The sequence below is a fragment of the Silene latifolia genome, chromosome 4 (assembly GCF_048544455.1).
Source record: "Silene latifolia isolate original U9 population chromosome 4, ASM4854445v1, whole genome shotgun sequence".
NCBI lineage: Eukaryota > Viridiplantae > Streptophyta > Magnoliopsida > Caryophyllales > Caryophyllaceae > Silene > Silene latifolia.
The window spans coordinates 8,243,620-8,269,342 of NC_133529.1; the positions used below are offsets into that span (position 1 = coordinate 8,243,620).

The 25,723-nt window shown below is 35.1% G+C and overlaps 2 protein-coding genes across 9 annotated transcripts in view; both read left to right on the top strand.

The window, feature by feature from the left end:
- The window catches only part of LOC141652803 (ADP-ribosylation factor GTPase-activating protein AGD1-like), a 34,132-nt gene that overhangs the window by 8,231 nt on the left and 178 nt on the right, over window positions 1-25,723 (top strand). For 3 of the 7 annotated variants that reach the window (XM_074460406.1, XM_074460407.1, XM_074460409.1), the window contains exons 12-20: window positions 131-349; window positions 449-580; window positions 791-1,021; window positions 1,310-1,396; window positions 1,481-1,795; window positions 2,621-2,766; window positions 2,843-2,939; window positions 3,574-4,022; window positions 4,622-5,104. In XM_074460406.1, coding sequence (XP_074316507.1) covers window positions 131-349; window positions 449-580; window positions 791-1,021; window positions 1,310-1,396; window positions 1,481-1,795; window positions 2,621-2,766; window positions 2,843-2,939; window positions 3,574-4,022; window positions 4,622-4,736 — 1,791 coding nt within the window. In that variant the 3' untranslated portion in view covers window positions 4,737-5,104. Of the gene's footprint in view, window positions 1-130; window positions 350-448; window positions 581-790; window positions 1,022-1,309; window positions 1,397-1,480; window positions 1,796-2,620; window positions 2,767-2,842; window positions 2,940-3,573; window positions 4,035-4,621; window positions 5,105-25,723 lie in introns of those variants that run through there. The other 4 variants (XM_074460408.1, XM_074460405.1, XM_074460404.1 and 1 more) reach the window with 2 other exon arrangements.
- Window positions 17,781-23,842, top strand: LOC141652802 (auxin response factor 2A). Of its 2 annotated transcripts, none has more exons than XM_074460403.1 (15): window positions 17,781-18,303; window positions 18,484-18,599; window positions 18,919-19,014; window positions 19,131-19,181; window positions 19,317-19,472; window positions 19,589-19,673; window positions 20,307-20,397; window positions 20,476-20,640; window positions 20,794-20,913; window positions 21,077-21,152; window positions 21,272-21,443; window positions 21,575-22,494; window positions 22,601-22,791; window positions 22,961-23,162; window positions 23,519-23,842. In XM_074460403.1, exons 1-14 carry the CDS (start codon window positions 18,243-18,245, stop codon window positions 23,136-23,138), a joined length of 2,478 nt encoding a protein of 825 aa, XP_074316504.1. In that variant the 5' UTR covers window positions 17,781-18,242; the 3' UTR covers window positions 23,139-23,162; window positions 23,519-23,842. The 2 variants fall into 2 exon arrangements, with proteins under 2 accessions (XP_074316504.1, XP_074316503.1); XM_074460402.1 differs by having other exon boundaries at window positions 17,796-18,303; window positions 18,481-18,599.

Below are 25,723 nucleotides of genomic sequence, written 5' to 3' on the forward strand. Positions count from 1 at the left end.
TTAATCATGCTGCTAGAACCTACTTATGACTTTATACAGTATGATACATCAACTTCATTTCGCAACAGTTTATCTCCTAAATGGTTCATGCACCTTTATATTGTGATGCTCATGAGGTATTTCCGTGCAGCTTTTAACTTGTGCAGAACAATCAAAGCAAAATTCTAACGATGAGCTCCTATCCCTTAGTGAAAAGATGAAACAGTACAAAAGGCAAATAGATCAACAAAGTAGACAATCTGTTCACGAATCCAATCATTTTCCCGGAGAGGATTGTCGTCCACAACCTTTTTCCAAAGGCTTTGATAAAAGTATAGAAGAAGTTATGCAGACCTCTGTAAATGGAGAGGTGCATCCACTCAGCCCTATAGAATTTGGTCAATTGATTTGGATTCCTTTGCTTTTCTTCTTATTTCTATAGTTAGTGTATTTACTTAGCTTATTCTAGGTACAAATCATTCGACAAGGGTACCTTTTCAAGCGTTCTTCTAATTTGAGAGGTGATTGGAAAAGACGATTCTTTGTTCTCGATAGCCGTGGCATGCTGTACTACTATCGCAAGCCACTAAGCAAAGCATCTGTAAGTCCAATTAACTAAACCTCATCTGTCAGGTTAACTTGCAGCTGTTCGACTTATTGGGTTGTAGACTTGTAGTAAATGTGAGCAACCTTAGCGGGCAAAGTCGTTGAGGGTGATACTCATGACTTGGGTTTTAACCCTTCATCAATGAAAACTGTCCCCTGCCAAAGAGGAATAGAGAACAACTTATTGGTTTTATATTTTACGCAGGTGGTTACCAGTAAGCTTTCAGGTCCTGTGAACATATCTGATCCTGAGTCAGGCGTGCTTGGTCGATGGCTTTCTTCCCATTACCATTCTGTTGCCACTACTAACGATGACAAGTCTGTGGCTCGCCATACTGTCAACCTATTAACATCAACAATTAAGCCTGATGCGGAGCAGTCAGATTTGAGGTTTTGCTTCCGGATTATATCACCAGTGAAGACCTTTACTTTGCAGGTATTTCGATTCTAATTTAAAACCGCAAGCCTCCATCATCGCTGTAACAATTGTCACTTGATTGACAAATTGCAATGCCTTTGGAAATGTAGCTTCCTTTTTTTAAAAATCAGATTCTTCATCCATTTTATTGTCAAAGAACAAAATTACTCCTCCCACCAATGAATAAACTTACTGGTTTGTTCGACAAAAAAATTAAGGAACCATGAAACCAGAAAGTTTAACTTCATGGAAAGAGGGATTGTAATTAAAAAAACTGATATAACTGCATCTTTGTGGGGTATCCAGGCTGAAAATACAGCAGATCAGATGGACTGGATTGAAAAGATAAGGGGAGTAATTGCTTCGTTATTGAACTCACAAGCCTTTGACGGGGTATATCATTATACTCTTTGTTTTATCTTCTTATTGTCATTATTAGAAACATGGTAGTGATCAGGGAACAAAATTGCATCTCAGCGTCTTTCAACGAGGCTTGATCACAGGGATCCAGCCAGTGCGACAGTTAATGCTTCTTCAGAATACTCTTCTGTCATTGATCCTACAGGCACAGAAGAAGGTTTATCAAACATCTCAGGACCTTGCTGTTTCTTGAAGCAGCAGAGTAATGTGAGAGTTGAGAAACCTATTGAGCTATTAGGAAAGATGGCTGGTAATGACAAATGTGCCGATTGTGGTGCTCCAGAACCGGACTGGGCCTCCTTAAATCTTGGAATTCTCATTTGCATTGAATGTTCTGGTGTCCACCGCAATCTTGGAGTTCATATATCAAAGGTTTGTTGCATAAATAAGTTACGAAAAATCATCTTTTATGAGACTGACTTAATTGTGATTCTAATTCACCAATTTAAATCCTTTGCATTCTTCTTATAATTATAGGGTTAATGAAGCGCTCTCACAACCGTCTCATATAAATTTTAGTTTATAGTGAAATGCTGTCTAAATTTGTACTCATTATGTCTCCATCATTTGTTTACCTTGATTTTGTGGAAAGATCAAGGAGGGAAGAGGGAACAATTTTGGTTATTGCTTTTGGTTGACAAGTCAACCGCATTGTCTTTTTGTTCAAGTGGACGATCAATTAACACATTAAACATATTGTTACAGTAGAAAAATAAATAAATGACTAGGACACCCAAGAATTGGGCAAGTAAACAAATGACCAAGATGGAAGAGTATAACCTCTAGCCTTGGCAAAGAATGTAAAAATTGAGAGATTATGCATGGCTAAGGGAGAGATTTTGGAAAACACGGTGTAATGTTATGTAGTTATCATCATAAGTCATAACTACTCTATGTCTCCAAACAAGCTCCTACTCCAAGCATGGAAAGGGGTTTCGGACTATGCAACCTTCCCCTTGGAATACTGGTCATGTCAATATAATCATTACCCTAATTAACATCTGTTATTTCCCGGAAAAATAAATGTAAAGGATAGCCATTCTATGTTAATTCGACTCTTCACTTTTAGAACCATGCAAAGTCTCAAAAATTGAATCATGGGTACATAATAGGCCACATTCAGTTAAGTTATTGTCTACTCGAATGAAATCTGTCTTTTTGTAGCCATTTGATGATGCTGAATGACAATTGATACAGGTAAGATCACTGACCTTGGATGTAAGAGTGTGGGCGCCGTCTGTCATATCTTTGTTTCAATCCGTGGGCAATGCCTTTGCAAATTCAGTCTGGGAAGAATTTTTGCATGCCGAAAACTTTTCCGAGTCAGATGAAAGGCCGACGATGTAAGTACATTGGCGTCACCGGAATGACATATCCATTAACCTTCACCGTTACTAAATTTTTAGCTTTCCTCTGTAGTTTTCCAAATGAAACACAAACACACAAGCCAGCATTCATGAAAAAGCCAGCGTATAATGATCCTGTTGCAGTAAAAGAGCTTTTTATTCATGCAAAGGTATCACATCATTATTTTTCTGTTGGTCTTTACTTTAGATGTACTCCCGCCGTCCCGGTCAATTGTTGTCCTTTGGTTTTGGCACAAAGACCAAGGAAAGAGGAGGGGGCCAATTACTAAATGACAAGTGGACCAAATTGAGTGTGAGTGATCAAATTGCTCATCAAGTTCATTCTCAAAATAGAAAGGACAACAATTGACTGAGACACCCCAAAATGAAAAAGGACAACAAAACCTTGCTATGTTCTTGAGTCATACTCCTTATGTTTTACTATTATTATTAGAGCTAATTCATGACTCCCACCTTTGTATATCTTGCTTTCAAAACTCCCGCCTTTCTAAACATTTTCTTCAAAAACCCCCCACCAAACGCCAATTTTTTGCCAAAATAAGCAACATTTTTTAGGAAGGGAAAGAGTATTCATAATCTTTGTTACTTTGACTTTCTTATTCTGCGTACCAGTGTCCAACATTAAGTACTAGGTTGCTGATTTGACATTTGGACATCTCTTTAAGCCAAAATTTGCGGATTTTATGAAAAGTTGTTGAATCCGATATCGACACAAGCCCATGTTGTTCATAATTTGATTTTGGCTAAAATTGTAGTTAATGAGCGGGCTTTCATTGACTGCAGTATGAAGAAAAAGTATTTGTACGCAAGATGAAAGGGCAACAGCATGCATTTTCAGTCTCGCAACAGCTGTGGGAAAATGTGCGTGCCAATGATAAGAAAGCGGTTTATCGCCTACTTGTATGTTCGGGAACAGATGTTAATGTTGTGCATCAGCAACCAACATCAGTGAAGTCATTTGTTATGCCTCGTGGCAGTGGAAAATCAGATCGGGCTGCCTCTAGATCGATGACCTCACTCAACAGTTACAAGGGAAAAGATAAGTCCAAAGAAGATTCTCTTGATGGATGTTTTTTGCTTCACTTAGCTTGTCAATATACTGATGTAGGCATGGTAGAGCTACTCCTACAGTATGGCGCTGATATTAATGTTGTGGATTCAAGAGGTCAGACACCACTTCACCACTCTATTATCGGACGGAAAGCTGATGTGGCAAAAGTGCTTCTCATGAGGTATTCTTCAACGTGAGCACTTGCTATTAACTTGCTGGATTCTTGTATTCTTGTAAAGTTCTATAGTAAAAAAAAAATCTACTGTTTGGAACCAAAGACCGGAATAAATCCGTTTATCAGTTGCCAACTTTCACAGTAATGCCGGCGTTTTACGTCAACTACCAAATACCAATCCAGCTTTGGTTTAGTGAGCAAGATCATCTAGCCTGTAGGTTTTGCTCAAGACTTTTCCACCCAATTGAAAAATCGACACATGTTTTAAACTACTACATGATCCATCCTGGTGCCTGGAAGCATCCGGTCAGGGCTGCACAGGCTCACCCTCCCATCACATTGATATTGTTCATTTGATTAGTGATGAAGTAACATTTATTACCTCTTGACGAATTTTACTGGTAGAAAACCGCATTACCATTGTTATTATGTTACGCAGTACAAAACTAGGTTGGTATTAAGAAATTCACTTATTTACGGATTGTAATTCTGCACATCCGGCCATTTGAAAATAGAACACTAGACCATATTTTGTAGGACAATCCCTATAAAGGATTCATCTTTTTCAGTAGCACCACAATAACCTGCCTTAACATTTGTGACAGGGGTGCAAGTGCAAAAGCAACGGACAACGAAGGTAAATCTGCAATGCAGCTAGCGTCCGATTTGGACCTAAAAGATGCTGATCTTATGGCGCTCCTCACAGATAATTGCTGCTAACACCATAGTCTATAGGGTTGCAAACTCACCCAAGAAGGTTGAACATATTGTTACAAGTATAGGCGTATAGCTCCTAAACATTTTCACAGAAAATAGAGAATATGCGTGTTATAGGTTGATTATCATATTTTTCACGAGGATTTGTCAATAGCACTCACTGTGTATATCAAGTCGATTACTGGAGTTATATATGTACCTCAGTGTTACACATCTAATCGAGTCTCTGAGACTCGATTTAAGCATAGGAAAATAGGAAATACTCGTATGTGAGAGTTGTACAATTTTGTTAATTTCTGTGAGAGGATATCATCCTCCAATCATTCGAATGAAACTTTATGTTTTGTTTGTATGAGATATTTTTCCCTGAATCAGTGATTTGATGCATGGTTGTATACCTTAGTACATCTTTCAGCTCTAATGTGATGTAATGTTACAGTTGAAGAGTTCTTCCGCAGTTGCGTCTCGAAGAATTCTCGAGTTGGTATTGTATAAGAGAAAGTTGCCGTTGCATATTATTAGCACATGCAGTTTTACAATGCAATTATAGTACTCCTTATAAGTAATCCTACACAAGGAATGAATTAATGTCATTGCATACTATTCACTCCAAGTATCCCCGTTTTAAGAGTTGGTCTCCCTTCAGATGGGTCAATTTGGTCTGAAACAATAAGACGAGATTTTGTAACCATTTGACCGTCAATGTGACCATTTTTGGAAAACAAGTTATCATAAGTTGTAACACTAGCTGGACCATTATGGACTTATGGTTACATTTGACCATAAAATGGTTACAAAATCTCGTCTTATTGTTTTAGATGAAAATGGCGGTCTGAAACAAGAATTTGGACCGTTTTAAATGTTTGATGTTTGAACTCATACATAGATAGAAAAATTCTAAAAGTTAAAGTACGGTACTCGACAATTCTTATCGCTATCTTGTTTCAAACGTTGCTAAGTAAGTGTTATCTAGTTTAACTTGTAAAGCATTTATTATTGATACCCGTGTCTTGAATTCAAAATCTATCACGGCTTTAAACACGTATAATCGTAAATAATACTACTTCCATTCAATTGATTGAATCTTCTTCACTCAATTATGTATTGGTCATGTTGAAGAACATTAATCTTTCATATACTCAATTTACTAAATAATACACGAATTCCAATTCTACCCTTCACATTGTTTTACTCCTCTCCTCCATTCCCTTTCAATCCTTAAAAACGAAAAATGAAAACCACCGTCTCACCCGATCTGAACCACCCACCGCTGTCGTCCCCTCCCTCTTAGCATTCATCACATTGTCATCTTATTAGCATTATTAAAGTTTTATTATCCTACTTATATTATCAAGCTAGCAAACATTCGTCAAACTTATAGTCATATATAGATTAATATCTATCGTATGTTTGGTTCAAGTTTGGTTCGATTTTCCGTACTGTTTATTTGCATCACAAACCCACAACCCCAACCAAAATCCAAACTAAAGAGATAAGAGAGACACAAAAATAAAGGATGAAAGGGAGACCCAAAATGGGCGCACTTAATTGGTCCCCTAGCACCACTTTATAGAGGAAGACATGCATACACATCAACAATAATTCAAGCAGTAAAAAAGAGTGATTGGGGTATTCAAATGCAACATAGCGTCCGTATAATTCAACAAATAAACCTGACAACACAAGATGCTCCTCTACTATGTGTGTGATGCCTAATTCTCGTTTCAGACAGACTATTTTCGTTTGAAATAAGACGGATTAAAGACTTAAAGTCTTGTTCTTTTAGACTTAATTTCATCTCATTTCACTTCAGTTCAGCTCTATTCAGTTCGGTTCAGTTCAACTTCATTCAATTCATTTTAGTTCAGTTCGGCTCCATTAAGTTCAGTTCAGTTTCGGTCCAAAAATACAGGACCTAAATGTAATCAATTTACTATTTTTTTTCCGCATCAATTTACTATAAAATGTAAACATCAATCTTTTTTTTTTTTTTAAGTTGGTGACTTTAGTTAAACATTTTATTATTAAATAGGAGTAGTTATTTTCTATTAAAAATGTTAACATTTTTTGATCTTAAGAGAGATTTACTTGGGTGCACTGTGGAATCTTGGAGTGAACAATAAGGGGGTCGAGGTTTAAAATATTGACTTCTTGGATTAATATAAGACTCAGTCGTTGAGTTAAGGGGGGGTGAACTGATAAATTTACGCTATAATACGAAAACTCGGCGAAAATCAGGCTCCTTCTTAGCATAACTAAAATCCTCCACTGCTCGGGTGTCATCAAAAATCTCCAAGGAGATCCATACACATGTCTTTAAAGGGACAAATGGACAATACAAGTATACAACCATCTTCATGTCCTCACTTACCCTTTGTTTTCATACTTATTTGTTCTATAAATAGCTTGTACAAATTTTATTGATTTGTAGCATTACCCAAGCATCCCACATGTGATCTTAATGCATAACTCCTAGCTAGCTAAAACTTTGTACTCTTTGAATGACCACAATTTTTGGTTTTTTGAGGTGTCGATATTTAATTTACGTCGAGATGAGTTGTTTACGTTGGTATGGAGTCGAGAGATGTCGTACTTGTTTGAGGAGCCAAACTCTCTATCTTGTAGTAGTGTTGGTAGATGTAAGGAATATTGGACTATTATCAGTGGCGGAGCTAGGATTTTAAGGCAACGAGGGCAAAAAGGAAATATTATAAAGGAGCCTCGAAAAAATTCAAAAATTCTAGCTAAAAATTTCGAAATTTTCAAACTTCTATTCTAGTTAGATTAGATTTCTGTAATCGTGAGCACGTTGACACGGTAGATCCTTATTTAGTTATTTATCAAGCATGAGTTTCGACCCATCCTTATTCTGTAATCATAAACGATGAATCCAACACTAATGCATAAAAACAAGTCATTCTATGTTAATGAATACGGATCTCGAATATGAAATTAGTTCAAAATGTATTTTACTTTGAGTAGACCATATTATATTTCTTGTGAACCGTGAAATGGAAAGTTCACTTGTTGCAGACTTGCCAAAGGAAGGTCAATCAAGGACCTATTCACGTGTGTTGTGGAGTTGATGTTTAAGGAAAGAATTAATAAACGTGTCGCATGAAAGAATAACTTCAAATTGAACGATTCAATATGCTCAATAACTAAACAAAGCGTTTTGCTTGTGACAGGCTAATCCCGTTATAAGCTGAAGACCTCTCACAAAAAAGGAGAGGGGACAAGGTGGGACACCCCATGTGCTCCCTCACTCACCTCTCATGTGTATTTTGTAAAAGAAAATGGTATCCGTCACAAGCTTGTGACGGATATCGCCGTCTTCAATGAGATTTTGTGTAACTAAATAACTTCAAGACTATCATACAACCAACCACTCAACCAGTGGTGTCTAAAAACGGCTTCAACTAAGCGCATGTATTTATAGACTTAGATAAACTGATAAAGGGTTATTCTAATAATATAACTATATCAGAGGTCTAGTATTCCAGTCCTAAAAATACAGCAGTGTTAAAACTCATGAGAAATAACTTTATCAGTTTCTATCCGGCTCGAATGCTGAATAAACCAGATGGCACACACCAAAGAGAAATTATGAGCATGAGAACCAAACCTCGGGTTTTGGTAATCAAATAACAAACCTCATTGATGGAATTGAATGCAAATACCTTAAAATATACTCTTAATACACTTGTGAATTCATACTTGGAACCTCTTTTTTTGTAGAGCACAAAATCTCCAAAATTTCGTACCAAATTTTGAAACTTGTAGATATATTTCTTTCACTTATATAGTTTTCGGTTTCTTTTACGTTTTAACTTATTCAAACATATTTTCTGAGTTTAAAAGTCTTAAACTTGTACAAAAGTAGCACAAAGGTCGAAGACATTCAATTTTTTTTTTTTTTTTTTTTTTTTTTGACAACGTTTATTGAACTTTAAGAGTAAGTTATTGATTAGAAAATTAGAATGTGATATCATGGGTATGGATTTAGTACCATATGACCATAACGACATATCTCCTTCTAGATCCTCGAATTCTTTTTTTTTTTTTTTTTGAGAAACTAGATCCTCGAATTCTGAGTATACAATTTCAGTTCATCTAATTATGTCTAATTATTAATCAAATTTTCATTCTAAAAGATCTAATCAAACATACGCACACCCACACTCTAAAAGACAACATCTCATATCCGATAAATTCTAATAATTTTACATAAATAGTAGAGTAATAATAAGTTGAGAATGTGACAAGTTAAGAGAAATTACCAAACAACGTACATACTCAAAATACATACCATAAGTGAAAAGTGTTGTTGGTTGGTGTATAAAGTACTACTATACTTTCCTATCCTTCAAAGTCAACATTAAATCTAACTTTGTTGGTTCAAACAAAGCAACCTACCTTTATGATTAATGAACCACTAGTTTTACACAAAATCTTATTGAAGACGGCGATATCCGTCACAAGCTTGTGACGGATACCATTTCCTCTTACAAAATATCTATTGAGAGGTGAGTGGGAACTGGGAAGCACATGGGAGGTGCCCCACCTTGTCCCCTCTCCCTTTTTGTGAGAGATCTTCAGCTTGTGACGGGATTAGCCCGTCACAAGCAAGACGTTTTGCTAGTTTTATTAGTGTCTCATTTGATTGAAAATTATTTATAAAAGAATGAATAAAGGGTGTTTATTGTAAAAATTATTGTCTATCCATTAAGAGAAATTTACTCAAAAAGTAATTTTGAGGAAAACTTCCAACTTTAACTACAAGTTTAAGATTTAAGTCGAATCCTTCATCTTCTAGTTTTTCTATTATCAAAATCGAGAACATTTTTAAGCTCCACTCCATCAGTGAGGGATCTAATAAGTTATGTTAGGAGGGGTTCAGTCCTCGGAAATTTTTCATATTATAATATAAAATTATCATTTGACTCCCTTGATGAATTTGCTCTAATTTGGTCTCAAATATCCACCACAAAAGATAAATATATACCTCCATATGCGTAAGAACATTATACAACCCTGTTAATTTTATTTGAATTTATCTGTATTTTTCATGAGCATTTCAAAGTTTTTGAGTTACATAATAGTTTTTTAATGTCAACAATAAAAATAACTGAGCTTATTTGCAAACTTGAAAACTTTACAACAAAACTCATAAACTTTACCGTTGTAAGCTGAAAAACTATTCCACCAATAGTAGTACAACTAATAGTATAATTAATCTACTAATTGAATATTCTCACAATAGAAGTCGGTCTTCTAAAACTCGTTTCCCCTCTTATCGTTTCCACCAAGATCCGTCACTCCGTTTCCCGTCAAGAAATACATGGTTGACATTGTAGAAGGCCTACAAGACATTGAGTTAGACTTGAATACACTCAACATACACAACAAATAAATGACTTCAGCAACACGGCAATGCAATTATTATGTTAGTGATGTAATTTGGTTTGAAAAGTAATTAAACAACACAAATTAAAGTATTAGTAAAAACCTTAACCTCGGATTAAACAATATCTAATAATTACACGTGTCAAGTGATTAGTTTAATCATCATGGTATAATATTTGTTCTTGTTCATCAAACACCGACTAATGTTGCCTCTTAAGACCCACCACCCCACGTTTATATTATCACCTTAATTAGTCAAATATTGCCTTTGTACTGATCTCTCTTAATTATGTGTTTAATTATTAATTTATTATATTTAATCTAATCTTGACCATGGTTAAATTAATCTAAATTATCTTTATGTTAGTTGGTGTGTTGGAATGCATTGTTATTGCTAAATACAAAAGCAATGAATTTTATTGGCTTATTGAAATTACATCTATGTTTGACAATATGAATTGTTGATTGTGTAATTTTTGTTAACGTAAAATACCATATTGTGAATTTATAAATAAGATTGCATAACTGAATTATGGGCATTTGATTATAAACAAAATGTCACGTAAAGTATTTCATGTTGTCAAAAGATAGAGGAACTAAACACGTTATAAATTCGTATTTTTAATTGGTTATAGGATTGAACCTGCTCTAAACGTATAAGATGGATTTTAATGTCTTGTTTTTTCTGACTTAATTTCAGCACATTTTGATTTAATTCAGCTTTATTCAGTACAGTTCAGCTTCATTGGCTCATCTCTATTTAGTTCAGTTTAAATCTTTATATTGAGTTCAGTTTAGCTCCTTTTAACTAAAAGAACAGGACATAAGTTCCTCTAAATGTTGCCGGACAATACTTATACATTTATCTAAGCAAGCAAACGTGTCATAAAATATTTGGTATACAAAAAAAGTCATGCAAGTATAAATATCCTTTATATTTACTAAATGAATAGGTGATTCAACAAAAAAAAATCGCCTAATGATATTAAATTTTAATTGGGCCTTTAATTTTGTATTCTACTAAACATACCGTGGGCCAAATATGCAAGCTCAAAAAATACAATAAAAAATAGAACTTAAACTGGATCAATCAACAGTAATTGCTATAATTAAATTATCTCATTAATTAATAATATATTAATAAGAATTATTATTACTTCCTCCATCATTGCCAAAATTAACCTAAATAATAAACATGTAAGTTGAAAAATTTAGTTGATTGATTAAGACATCAATCATTACTAACACTATAAATATATGATTACTACAAATAACTCAATTTCAATTTCAATTAGTGGCAAAAAATTTATACCATATAAAAAAATCGACTTATACAGCCACAATAGAATGAGATCATTATTTTTAATAATAAAAATAATAGAGATTAAGACAAAGATAATTTCAGTATCAACTAATGGTAGTAAATATCCTTTTTTATACCTCAAAATACTATTATTATACATATGTTAAATTTAGCAAATTATAACATGAGTTTTTTGTCAAACACAACCTTTAAAAAACTTTTTTTTTCCAAACACCACCTTTAAAAAAAAAGTTTGTCAAACACAACCTTTAATAAATTTTTTTTTGTCAAACACGACATTTTGGCCAAAGTTTGAGCACTTGTAATGGGGTGACTTTCAGTTGATGTTTGAGATAGCAAATAAGATCGGTTTGAGTTGTTTTTGAACTCGTTGGAAAGGTGGGAGTACAGGCTTTCCAGCGGTTGTCAACACGGTGGTCAAAGATGGCCTTATAAGGGGTAGATTGGTGTATAAAGTAAGGCCGGTCACATGGGGTTGATGTAAGTTAAAGTAGGATTTTCGCATGGGTCAATTCACTCCCCTGAACCACCACTTACAACCAACGGACATCACAAACAGTACAACTACGATATACCTTGCACTCCCTTCAATCTACATACCAAATTTCAGATCAAACAAAATATCATAACCCCATTAAAAGACCCTCGAAAACCCCACTAACAACCCACTGTAAACCCAAACTTCTAAGCCTTTCTTTGGCCAGCCTTACTTTACGCACCAATTGACCCCACATAAGGCCACCTTTGGCCACCGTGTTGACAACTCCTAGAAAGTCTGTACTCCCACCTTTCCAACAAGTCCAAAAACACCTCAAACCGACCTCGTTTGCTATCTCAAATATAGACTGAAAGTCATCCCATTGCAAGCGGCAAAAAAGTCGTGTCTGACAAAAAAAAATTATTAAAGGTTGTGTTTGACAAACTTTTTTTTTAAAGGTGGTGTTTGGAAAAAAAAGTTTTTTAAAGGTTGTGTTTGACAAAAAACCCTTATAACATTAAATTAAAATTGTAGTTAATTTATGTTAATAATCTAATTTAGAACGACTCTACATAAATAAAATCTATAAAATGTTGTGTTGTAGCACGGGATCTACCCTAGTTAGGTAATAAGTATAAATAACGCTCCATTCATCTGGACTTAACTTTTATGAACTGAATATATTTATAAAATGTACTCCCTCTGTCCCGGTCAATTGTTGTTATTTGGTTTTGGCACAAAGACTAAGGAAAGAGGAAATGGCTAATTATTAGCTGACAATTAGATCAAATTGAGTGTGAAAGATCAAATTACTCATCAAATCCATTCCTAAAATAGAAAAGACAATAGTTGACTTAAGCCTTGTTTGACAAACAGTAGAAGCAGATTCATGATAGCGGATAACGTTAGTAGAATACAGTTAGTAGATTTTAATAGCAGGTTTAACTATCAAACAAATTAGCAGAATTAAAAAAGGGTGTTTGGTAATTAGCAAATTTTAGGATAATTATAATGTTTTATGAATAGATTGAATATGTTAATGCAATATGATGCTAATTACCAAACAACCTTTTTTAATTCAAAAACAGTAGATTCAGACCAATATCCTGTCAGAATACGTCATTTACCAAACACATGAAAATAGTAAATTTTTTGGTCAAACTATTACTAATTAGGCCTGAATCTACTAATTTCGCCCAATATGTTGTTTACCAAACAAGATCTAAGACACACCAAAATGAAATAGGAGAACAAATGACAGGGATAAAGTGAGTAACTTTTATGAATGAACTTATAAAATTTTAACTTTTCTGAACCAAAACGTATAAGATCTGAAATGAACGATCTTATAAGATCTGAAAGGAACTGAACTTATAAGATCAACTTTTCTGATCTTAATTTATATGATATTAACTTTTATAGATTAACCTTATAGAATTTGAACTTTTTCTATACTGAACATATATAAACTGAACTAAGCTTAACGAGTTTCACATAACGTAATAATGTATAAGATAATTTAAAGTTTTTGAACTTTTCTAAGCTGAATTTATAGGATCTTAACTTTTCTTAATTGAACTTATAATATCTGAATTTTTCTTAAGGAACTTGCACGAGCTAAACTTTCTAAATTTATAAGATTCGAATTGAACTGAACTCATAAAATTTAAGCTAAATTTATAAAATTTCGACTTTTCGAACTTCACTTATATATAAGATATGAATTGAATTTTTTTTTTAAAAAAAATTGACTTTAGTTATTTAAAATAGGAGGGCTTTGTATATATGACAATATGAGTAATAAATCGGTTGGTCTCCCTTTAGACGGGCTATTTTGATTTTTCCAAAGAGTCGGGATTGTGAGACCATTTTAGAGCCCAATTGTGACCAATTTTGGAAACAAGTTATCATAAGCTATAAAATTAGTTAAATCATTGTGATTACATTTGAGCGTAACGTGTTCTCCACCTAGTAGGGCTTTGAGATAGGAGGGGGCGAAGCTAGGGGCGTAGTAAAAGCAAGACAAGGGAAGGTGAAAAAGTGGTGGACAAAGCCACGAGACATTCACGAGAAAAGCTAGAAAAAAAATGATATTTACTAATCTAAGCTTAAAGGCAAAGCGCATTAACCACTCCTCTCTTATTTTACCAAAATAACCTAAACACCACACAACTTTCAATAAACTAGAATTGACAAATCAAGACAAATAAAATGAGCAACAGGGAGATGAGGGGCAAATTTAAAGTAGCTTAAAGATAATTAAGTGAATTAAATAGGGTTTTGAGTGGTGATTATTTTATTCACTTAATTTCGTAATTATGAGATTGAGAGTTCGATTTTTATTGATAGGAACGAAATAACTTTTTCAATTGGTTGGCATTTTCGGGTAAGTAGATTACTCACTGTTGCAAAAGTAAACACACATATTTAGGCCACGTTCTTTTGAGTTGAATGAAGCTCAACTGAGTTGCACTGAACTGAAGTAAGCTGGATATAGAGCTAAGCTGAATTGAAGTGAGCTGAGATGAATAAAGTTGAAATAAACTGAGCTGAATTAAATTAAAGTTTTGAGCCTCCAAAATGGAGACATGGTAAACATTAAACAATGCCCAACTAATACTCCGTATAAGATAAATTTAAACAAATCATAATAAAACCTTACTGACCGTGGGTAGTTAAGTAGGTGGGAGATTGGGATTATTGATTAAGAATGTGAAGTAAAAATTGCACCACTTCATGCTAAGTCAACAAGCCCAATAGTACGATCAAAGATTTTGAATAATGAGGTTTATAATGGTAGTAAATTATGGTCCATTATGGTGAAATATAGTGGTTAAGATTTAAGTGAAAATATCACGATTCAGATGTAAATGTCTTGTAGAGTAGTTTTGTAGGAATTATTTATAAATTGAGATTATGTTTTATTGCGCTGAGCATGTTACTTTGGTAAAAAAAAAAAAAATGATTAATCTGATCGACGTTGTTTGCAACTTCGCAGATTTACATGCAGTTCGCACCTGGTTAAGTAATTGGGGCAGGTAACAACACTATTTAAGTAGAACGCTGAACGGAAATATTCTGTTTTTTTGAAAACTGTTCATTGATAACGCTTTGTATTATATTTATAGGACATTAAAACAAAATTAGGTTTAACTGAATTCATGTTAGATCAAATCGGATCAGATTATTTTAGGTTTACTTCATTTTTGGGTCCGTTATTATTTAGTTATTTAGGGGTGGGTAATGGACGGTATACAAAATACACATTTTAACCATGTCACATTAATTAGGTCAGTCCGAGTACGATCCAAGATCAGATCCTTAATGTGACGGTCGGATTGGATACAAGTGGAATCGGATACAAGTAGGTGAGAATAAGTGAGATTAGTGACTAAAAAGTTGTAGTAATAAATTAATTAATTAAAAAAATAAAGAAAAGCGAGAGTTGAGAATAAGCCAACACATGATAGTTCACACCCACCCAACTCTGCCCGTTAATAGGAAGACAAAGGTGAGTTCATCGTAAAACGCAACAGTTTTATGAACACACACCGTTACACTGTTTGCCCAATCCCTGCCCGACAACTCCCCCTTTAACTTTTAAACGCCGTTTCTTCCTCCGTTATTTTATGGGCCGCCTTTTATGTATTGCGCTCTCTTTCTCTCTTGACTTGTACACTATTTGAACGTCACTATGAATCCCCCCTTGGAATCACCTAGACATGTTCATCTCATTTCAGATTTTCTACGATTGGACTCGATAATTCCGTCACCGATTTTTGTTTCAGACGGAGATATTTATTTTATAGTTAAATTCACTCACTCTCACTGATATAAATAAGACAAATTAAATTAATATTTTATTTAAAATAGTGTAAGTACCGAATCCGTTTTAACTATAAAGCGTCTATTTTTGTTTTTAGAGAGGCTAGTTGCAATTTCTTTTAGCTTTTTTTTTTCTTTTTATTTTAGTTAAAGTTTAATTTAGTTAAAACCCAAAAAGTATATTTCAACTAGTTGCCAAAAAAAAAAAAAAAACTTTCATAAAATCCTCAATATATCTGTTATAAGACTATTCTATAGTAACACAGATTTAATAAGAGGTACACAAAACGCCGGTTAATAGTTGCTAAACATGTCTATTTATTTTACAATTTAATTTCCAGGACTGGATATTTATAATGATGATAGATCTATTTAAATGTGCCATTGTTATAAAGTACTGGGTTGTTAACATAAAATTAGAAGTTCAACAATTGTCAACAGTTTGTAAGGTTTAACTTTTTGTAATTGTGTTCCTTTTAATCATAAGATTGTCGTGAATTATTTTTGTTCTTTTTATAAATTGTAAGATTATGTGACTATATGTCTATATCGCATTCCTTAACTAACATTGAATAGCTACTTAAATTTGTAAAATACTCGATATCTGGCTTATGTGTAAAATTTTCACAAAAATAAGCTATTGTAAAATGTAAGACTATACCATTAAAAAAAACAGAAATAATTGTGAAGCTCCTTATGTACAATGTGGGTCTTGGGGTCATTTTGTTCAACAAGTGAGAATGAAATGGAAAAATGATTCCACAACATAAACGTAGGGTGGAAGGTGGATTGGGTCGATAGTGAATGCCTTCAACATTTATTTATTTTTTCTTCTTTGCTTCAAAATGTACTATATAGTACCATCCGAAATTTGTTTGCGTTTTTTCTCAATGAAGTACTATAAGTTTATTTAATTTTTTTGTGAATACGTTGTAGTTGTTTAATTTTGCTTTCCTAAATACAACACACATACATTATTTAGTTTTAATATATATTGTTTTTGCTTTTACAGTACGCGAACAGAGGGAAAGAGATAAGAGGAGATGGGAGAGAAGAGTGGAAGGAAAATGAAAGAGAGGGAACAAGAGACATAAAATTACCAAAAACATACCACATTAAGTAAAAATACGTATTACAAAATCAATATTCTTTTATTACTCTATTTTCTAGAGTAATAACACGAGTTATTCAAACGAAAACAATCCAAATAAGACCTTGTTTTTTCCGGCTGATACAAGCTGAACTGAATGGCGCTGAGGCGCTAAGCTGAACTGAACTAAATGGAGCTGAGCTGAATTAAATGAAGTCGAAATAAGAGTTAATTTGTAAAAAAATGATTCAAATCAAAACAAATAGAGTTGAACATCCCCTATTTACTAAATGAATAGGTGATTCCTATCATTTTCCCGCCAAAATGCATATTCTCAAAAAAAGGAAACTAATAATAATTATGTCCATTCACTAAATAAGGAAACTAACAATTACAATTTAATTCATCTATTATATTTTTCATTAAAATAAATCTTTTCATCAAATTATATTATTTTTACTAAATTCTAAGCTATAATATTTTAATTAAATAAAATGAAATTGATATAAAATTATAAATTCCTAAATCTTTTACTGATGCTATTATTAGATGATGAGTTAACCCATATTCCATATAAAACCAAAACTAGAAATTGTTGCTTTTACTTTCGTGACCAAAAAAATTGAAAAATAAAATAAAATTGAGACTAATTAGCTTTATCTATAAAATTATTTTCATTAAAATACATTTTAACTCATTACTCAATTCTATTAACTAATGTTCAGTTATACCTTTTATTTATCAAAGCAAAATACAATATAAACAACCATAAGGTACCAATATTATATAAGTAATTTTATAAAAAAATATTAAATTTTAAGTACCGTGCATATAATGCACGGGGTCTAAACTAGTTAAAATTAAGTCAGAAAAAATAGAACCCAAATAAAGCGAAGATAAACCCGACCCAAATAAACCAGTACCATTCACAATAATTGCAACTCCTGAGTCCTGAGTTCTTTGCCATCTCTTAATTCACAACCTCACGTACCTATGTTTTCTGTCCCCCTTTTTCTTTTCTTTCCTTTCTCTCTCTCTCTCTCTCCCATCTACCTTCTTTCCTTCTTCACTCCTTCACCCATACAGCACTCGTCCCCCTTTTCTCATACTCCATACTCTCCCCCTCAACCAACTCCCACAATTTCTCCCCCTTTTTTATTTAACAAATTAACAAATTATTCACACTTTTCTTACCTAACTAATTCCAGATTTCTCCACTTAATTTATCAATTCATATCAATTAATTGACTGTAATATGTAATTAATTCATTTTATTTTGATTAAATCGGTAATTACTCTCAAAAATCTGTGTTTTCTTAGGGTTTTTCGTAAATTCAACTTCATAAATGAGAGATCTGTTGTTATAAACCACAATTTGTTGATAAAATGAGTTCGTCGGAAGTTTCTGTTAAACCTAACGTCGATGACTCCGCCGCGCCGGCCACCGGTAAACCTTACTTACTCATATTTATATTTATATTTATTATTGCTACTAATTCCGTGTCTGTCATTTGTGAGCGGTATTTTAATCAAAGATAAACAAATGATTGAGACGGAAAAAGTACTCCGTATATATTTTTATATCGATAATATGATTTATTTATTTAATATTAAATAAATGAAGCAGTGAATCCGGAGACAGCGTTGTATAGGGAGCTATGGCATGCTTGTGCGGGGCCATTAGTCACAGTACCTCGTCTTGATGATCTCGTTTATTATTTCCCTCAAGGTCACATTGAACAGGTACACTTTCCGTCTCGATTATTTGTTTACCTTTTATTAAAGTACTCCTCGCTACTAGTATTGTATTATACACCCTCCGTACCAATCATTTGTTTAGATTTGATTAAAATATTCCTCGGAAATAATATAAAAGGTAAACAAATGACGGAGATAAATGGATTAGAATATTTTTGTGTACATTGGATCTTGTTTATGTGTGGATTTTTCTTGGTCAACGGGTGTGTACTTGGTCAATATTGCTAATTAATTGATTGATTTATTAATTTGTGTAATTAAGATGTTTTTGTGTTGCTTTTTGGGGGGTTTTGGATTTGATTAGGTAGAAGCTTCGACTAATCAAGGAGCAGAACAGCAAATGCCGGTATACGATATACCATGGAAGATCCTATGTCGTGTGATCGATGTACAATTAAAGGTTTACTTTATAATCTAACTTTAGATTTTGGGTTATTGGTAGATTTGTATTGATGAAAATTAAGTTGAGGTTTATGGGTTTTGGGTAATTAATCGATATTTGTCGGAAAATGATAGGCTGAACCGGATACGGATGAGGTGTATGCTCAAGTGATGTTGCTACCACAAGTAAGTATGTAGGTGTAATTATTGTTATTATTATTATTATTATGGGGGTTTATGGATTTTTCTTAGGGAGAATCATTGCCGATGTCACCCATGTGGACTTAACTTAAAAACTGTGGTCTTGTATTTGTTTGGTAGAAAGAGGAGAGCTCAGTGGAAAAGGAAGCACCAGCACTACCTCAGCCACGGTTTCACGTGCACTCTTTTTGTAAGACGTTAACTGCCTCCGATACAAGCACTCACGGGGGATTCTCGGTTTTAAGACGACATGCTGATGAATGTCTCCCTCCGTTGGTGAGTAGGAAATTGGAAATTCGGTTCTTTTCATGTGGTATGTGGGGATGTTGATGGGTTTGGTGGGATTTTTGTTAGGTCTGGCTTTGTAATATGCATTTTTTTGCGTTTTGCAGGACATGTCTCGGCAACCACCTACACAAGAATTGGTAGCTAAGGACTTGCATGGAAATGAATGGCGTTTTAGGCATATTTTTAGAGGTGAGTATTTCTGTGTTCAACTATCAGTCTGACGGATGTTTTTTCGGGGGTTTGGCATTTGCAGAATATAATTTGTCGTGATGACCTTATTCATTGGTGTGAAACTCCTTGCTCACTCCGTTAAAAGCTCTGTTGAAATTTTCTTTTGTATGCATGAAGTTTTCTTGATTCAACACTAAAACTATAAAATTACTCTTCCATTTTTAAACCTACGATGGTTGTCTGTATGTATGTACGTTATGAGGTGCTGTGATACTTCTGTTGTATCAGCTCCTTGAAAAGTTTGAACAAATTCTGTCATACACAAGCTATACTGATATACTGCACTCAGCGGTCAAATATCTCTAGCCTCTTTGATTGCTGGTGGTGTTGATGATTGTGTTTCAAGAGCATGTGGTTCTCGTGGAAATTCAGTTTCAGTTGGCTATATCTCTCTTCTTTTAGTATCAAGTACTTTAAAGTGGCCCACCCTATAAAGTAGCTTGCATTTATCTACTCAATAAATGTCATCATGTAAATAAGTGAATTTCGGATGGTCTTGCAATTGTATGCTTGTTAATCATTGTCCTTGCACGGGCCATCTTTTTTGGAGCTTACTTGTAGCCAATACCAACTTTAATTCCTCCATGGCAGGCCAACCAAGGAGGCATCTACTTCAAAGTGGCTGGAGTGTGTTTGTTAGCTCGAAAAGACTTGTTGCTGGGGATGCTTTTATTTTTCTCAGGTTTGTCTTTTTCCTTGCCTATATTCGTAGCCTGATACAGATTATGCGAGCTTAGCAAGTTTTGATTTGAACATGTAGAGGGGAAAATGGTGAACTGCGAGTTGGTGTAAGACGTGCCATGAGGCAACAGATTGTTGTTCCCTCTTCAGTTATATCAAGTCATAGCATGCACCTTGGAGTTTTGGCAACAGCATGGCATGCAATCTCAACTGGAACTATGTTTACTGTCTACTACAAGCCTAGGTACGCATATAGTACACATAGGTCACTTAGTTTTGTTTAATATACTTGTACTAAAAAAATGCTTGAATTTTTCTGCTTGGTAAGAAATTGGTTGCAGTAGTTATTCATACTCGAGTGTCCCTCTGCTCATGGTTACTTTGGGATTACCTGCAGGACAAGTCCTGCTCAGTTCATTGTTCCATATGACCAATACACCGAGTGTGTGAAGAATCAGTACTCCATTGGTATGAGATTTAAAATGAGATTTGAAGGGGAAGAGGCCCCAGAGCAAAGGTACACCTCTCTGCAGTTGCTATCATCGACTGGATAACTTGCGCTTTTGCTTAGTTATTTAGGCTTTCTTATGGTCTTTGAAATTGTTGTGCTCTGTGGATGTTTGCATAAGATAGCAAAATATTTATCTGAAGATCCCTCTTTCCTGTGTTTTTTTCGTTAGGTTTACAGGCACTATTGTCGGCCTTGAAGACGCTGATGCAAAAAGATGGCGGGAATCAAAATGGAGATGCCTAAAAGTATGTATTTTCTTTTGATGCTATAACTCAAAATTACAGACATGATGCCCTACTGTTCCAAATATTCCTCGTAATATCTTATTTCTGTATGCTGTTTTATATTTTCATTTCTGTTGTAGGTCCGTTGGGATGAAACTTCCTCTATACCTCGTCCAGATAGGGTCTCACCTTGGCAGGTTGAACCTGCTGTTACTCCTCCCACGATCAACCCCCTACCACTGCCTAGAGTCAAAAGGCCTCGTCCCAATGTAGTGACTCAATCTCCAGACTCGTCTGTTCTTACAAGAGAAGGTAATGACGATTTCCAGCTACTTTTGTGACAGGTTGTGGATAACAGAAAGAATTCTGGTTTCTTGTTGATTTTTTTCCTGCTTGTTAATATTTCTTTCGTATGTGGACTGATTATTATTATTTGACTTTAGGTTCGTCTAAGGTGACTGCAGACCCTCCACCTGTAAGTGGGTTGTCTAGGGTCTTGCAAGGTCAAGAATACTCGACTTTGAAACCCAGTTTTGTAGACAACAATGAAGCGGAAGTTGTTCAGAAGCCAGTTGTTTGGCCTAATACTATTGATGAGGAAAAAGCTGATAATGTCTCTGCTTCACGGAAATATGTACCCGAAAATTGGGCCTCATCCATGAGACCTGGACCGACATATACAGATTTACTGTCAGGCTTTGGGGCTCATAACGATCAGCTTTGTGGGTCCCATTTGCCTTACCAATCTACAATCTCTTCACCGATGAAAAGGCATCTATTAGACCACGATGGCAGATACAACATTACTGGAAACCCATGGTCATTAATGTCGACTGGTCTCTCGCTGAATTTGTCTGAATCTAGCATGAAGATTCCTTCTCAGAGTAGCAATCTTCCTTATCAGGTCCAAAGTAATGGGAGGTATGGAAGCTTTGGTGAAGTCCCGGTTCTTCACGGCCATAGAGTTGACTACCATAATGGTAGCTGGCGGATGCCTCCTCCTGGCCCGGCTCGCTTTGAAAATCAATCTCAGCCCACAGATATTCCAATGCGACACATGCCGATGGTCCAGGAACCTATGAAGCCCAACGATGGGAACTATAAGTTGTTTGGAATTCAACTAAATAGCAGTCCTACACAAGCCTCGGCTGCTCTTTCCAGAAATGATGATGAGCCTACAAGCCTACGGCCTCCAATGTTGCAAACTGAACATAATAATGAAGCTGATCAAACTTTGGAACAGTGTAGGGGTTCTAAACAGACTGATAACTTGAGTTCTAGCATCGAGCAGGAAAAGAAAATAGCAAGTCCACGAGATGGTCAAGCAAAATTTCAGGGTGGATCTACTAGGAGTTGTACAAAGGTATGAACTATGAAGTACTTTTTAGGATGACTACTGCTGTTTCTTTGTGTGTTATGCTCTTGTTGTTTCATACGGAGTATAATTGTTTTGGTATCCTTGTTTTTAGGTGCACAAACAGGGGATTGCCCTCGGTAGATCTGTGGATCTTTCAAAGTTTAGCGACTATGATCAATTTATTGAGGAATTGGATCGCTTGTTTGATTTTAATGGTGAACTCAAGGCACCAGAGAAGAATTGGCTAGTGGTCTATACAGACGATGAGGGTGATATGATGCTGGTTGGGGATGACCCGTGGCAGTACGTGCTACCTTTTTAAAAATGTTGCTAATATGTTTATATTTATATTTCTAGATATATCTAAACTTCATGTTGCATGTCCAAAATTGCAAATACTCCAGTAGACTCCTAGTTGACATTATCTCACAAAGTTCCAGACTGATCTTATTTCATTTTAATCTTGAAACAGAGAATTCTGTTGCATGGCTCGTAAAATTTTCATCTACACAAAGGAGGAAGTACAGAAGATGACCCCAAGGGCTTTGAATACGAGGAATGAAGAGAACCCTCTGGCTACTAGCGGCTTAGACCCGAAGGAAGCGAAGCAATCACTACCTTCATCAGCTTCTAATGCTGAAAGCCATTAATGCATGCATGGCTCGTCCTGATAGGTGAGCATATATATCCATGCAATGAGTCTCGTGAGTGATGGCTGCACACTAATATAATTTGAGACGAACCCATTTAACTCTAAAGCTTATCATATACTCATATACCACCACCTTAAAGAATAACTACCTAGTTTAACTCTAATACAACATCAGCGCCTTAATCCCAAAATGATTTGGAGCTGGTTGGCATGATTCATCCTTTAGAACCGTACCTAGTTCAACTTATATGCAAAGCTCTCTTTGTACGGTGAACCTTGTCTCGTGATGATTCAAGGCGTTCGACATTTAGTCATGCCTAAAAAAGTCCCATCTGAAAATTGAATTGTTTTCTGAATTATGAAAGTTGCTAATTGCAGGTTATGTGATCTCATGACTCATGCTCGTTGTGATGACCTTGAAACTACTGATCAACGCTTTGCACTGAGGCGGTCTGCCTATATTAGTAGTATAACTCCCAGTTTTGGACATATATCTGGAGTCTATTTTTGGTGTTGAGCCATATATACATAGTATATGTATATCTTAATTGTGAAGAGGCGTTATTATTTAATTAGTCTCTTAATCTGGTAGCGGTCTTGTATATAACCCCTCGTCCCCTGACGACCTTTTGTAAGTAATGTCCTACATTTCTAACGGTCTTTCACTCTTGACATTCTATTATCTGCCTTTCTCATGCTTTACACCAGAGTGAGTCGAGCCTTTCCATTGCGTTTCCTTTGTCGTATATGCATGCAGCCACATGAAACTTGGGAACGTCTGATGGAAGCTTGTGGCTCAAACCTTGCTTGTCAAACATTGAAGTTGAGATAGGGAGTGTCTTTTTCCCGAAGAAGTTGGTATTTGGATACAGTGACAGAATGATGGTAGTCGTACTCAACTACTTGTAAGTCGTAACTAACAGCTAGTATGATCAACGGCAGTGTTAGAGGTTTGCAAAGTAGGATTCAGGCTCTAGGTAAGTGAAGTTTAACAGAATTACAGCGCATTCCTGGTGTAGAATGACCCTATTTATCCGAACTTGTATGAGAAAATTGGTTTATTTGCATCCTTGGATTATCTTTTGGGTTAACTTCTGATAATCTACCCCCTTTATCTTTTGTGCTGTGTTGTTTTCCTTAATAGTTGGGTCAGTGTTAAAATACAAGTCGCAAATTCTTATTTCAGACTGCCACTTTTTGACCATTTTATGGTTTAATGTAACCACAATGGTACAGCCAATGTTACGGTTTATGCTAACTTGTTTTTCAATACAGGTCACATTTGACTGTAAAATGGTTACAAAATTCCGTCTTATTATTTCAGACCAAAATGACCCGTCTGAAGAGAGACCAACAGAATACAAGTATATACCAATCAGATGGAAACTTCAAACGTTGTACAGTCGTCTTAAATCTCTGTTTCGGTCAATTAATTATCTTTAACTTTGTATATTTGTTGTGATGACTTGTTCAACATTAAACAAATAATTAAGATGAAAAGAGTAAATAAACTCTATATAAAACTATAAATTTAATAATCAAATATGGAGAAATATCTCGTCACACTAATATCCACCACCACAATTGGTTCTAATTGTCACCAAGTTATCTATCTATCCTTGAGTTAGGGGTGTTCATCGGTCTGGAACCGGACTAGACCCATGCAACTTGGAACCGGACAATCTTCTAGCCCAAAACCGGAGTTTGGACCGGTTAGGTTGGAGCTAAGACTGGACATATCGGAACTCTTAAGGTCCGGTCTTTTCCGTTACCTAGACTGGAGCGGTTCGGATAAGAAGAGTAATATGAAGATTTTCCAAGGTTGGTTCGGACCGGACCGAAGACCGTTCCTACACCACACCGGAATGTATCCGGCCGGGCCATTTTATGAACTGCCTTACCTTGAGTAATCTATTGTGGGATAAATGGATTATTGTTCCAATTATTTAACCTTGATTAGTAATGAGCACGAGCCGGTGATACTTAAGTACCCTAACGATTTAAGTGACCGATATAGTTATATTCAAGTTTAATTTAGATAACAATATTAACCAAATGGGTTTGATTTGGTGGTTGCATATCTCATCCCTTAACCATAAAGTCAGGGGTAAAGTACTCCGCAATAGGCTAATGTTTTGGGATAATCTGAAACACAAATCATAGCTAATAGTCTGAAAAAAGGGATGAAAAAGTTGGTGAAAAAACTCGGGTACTACGAAGAATAACATTGTAAATTTCACATCCATAGTGAACGGAAGTCTCGGTCGAGTAATTCCAGTCTTCTGAATCACAGTTCCAACTTCCTCGTCTTCATTTCGTCAAGGATGACAATCGCGCTACAAATGTTTTTGTAGCATGTCAGTGCTGCTGGTCTTGAAAATTTGCCCTTTTATGGTCCTGCTGAGTAGTTTGTACTCGGCTTCAGTCTCGTATATATCATGCAATCAGAGACTATGGAAGTGCCGAAGATGACCTAACCACTGATCGGGTCCTAATGAGCTTGAACTTGAAAGTCGGGACACACCCTTTCAGCTCATTTACGACAATGTGTGAGCACTTTCATCAGTCACTGCATCTGAGCTC

Excerpts from the sequence above, each read along its gene's own strand:
- LOC141652802 (XM_074460402.1), top strand. The coding sequence starts at position 18,243 with ATGAGTTCGTCGGAAGTTTCTGTTAAACCTAACGTCGATGACTCCGCC. Across the intron at positions 20,641-20,793 it reads ACTGTCTACTACAAGCCTAG|GACAAGTCCTGCTCAGTTCA; the intron begins GTACGCATATAG and ends GATTACCTGCAG. Across the intron at positions 22,495-22,600 it reads CTACTAGGAGTTGTACAAAG|GTGCACAAACAGGGGATTGC; the intron begins GTATGAACTATG and ends CCTTGTTTTTAG.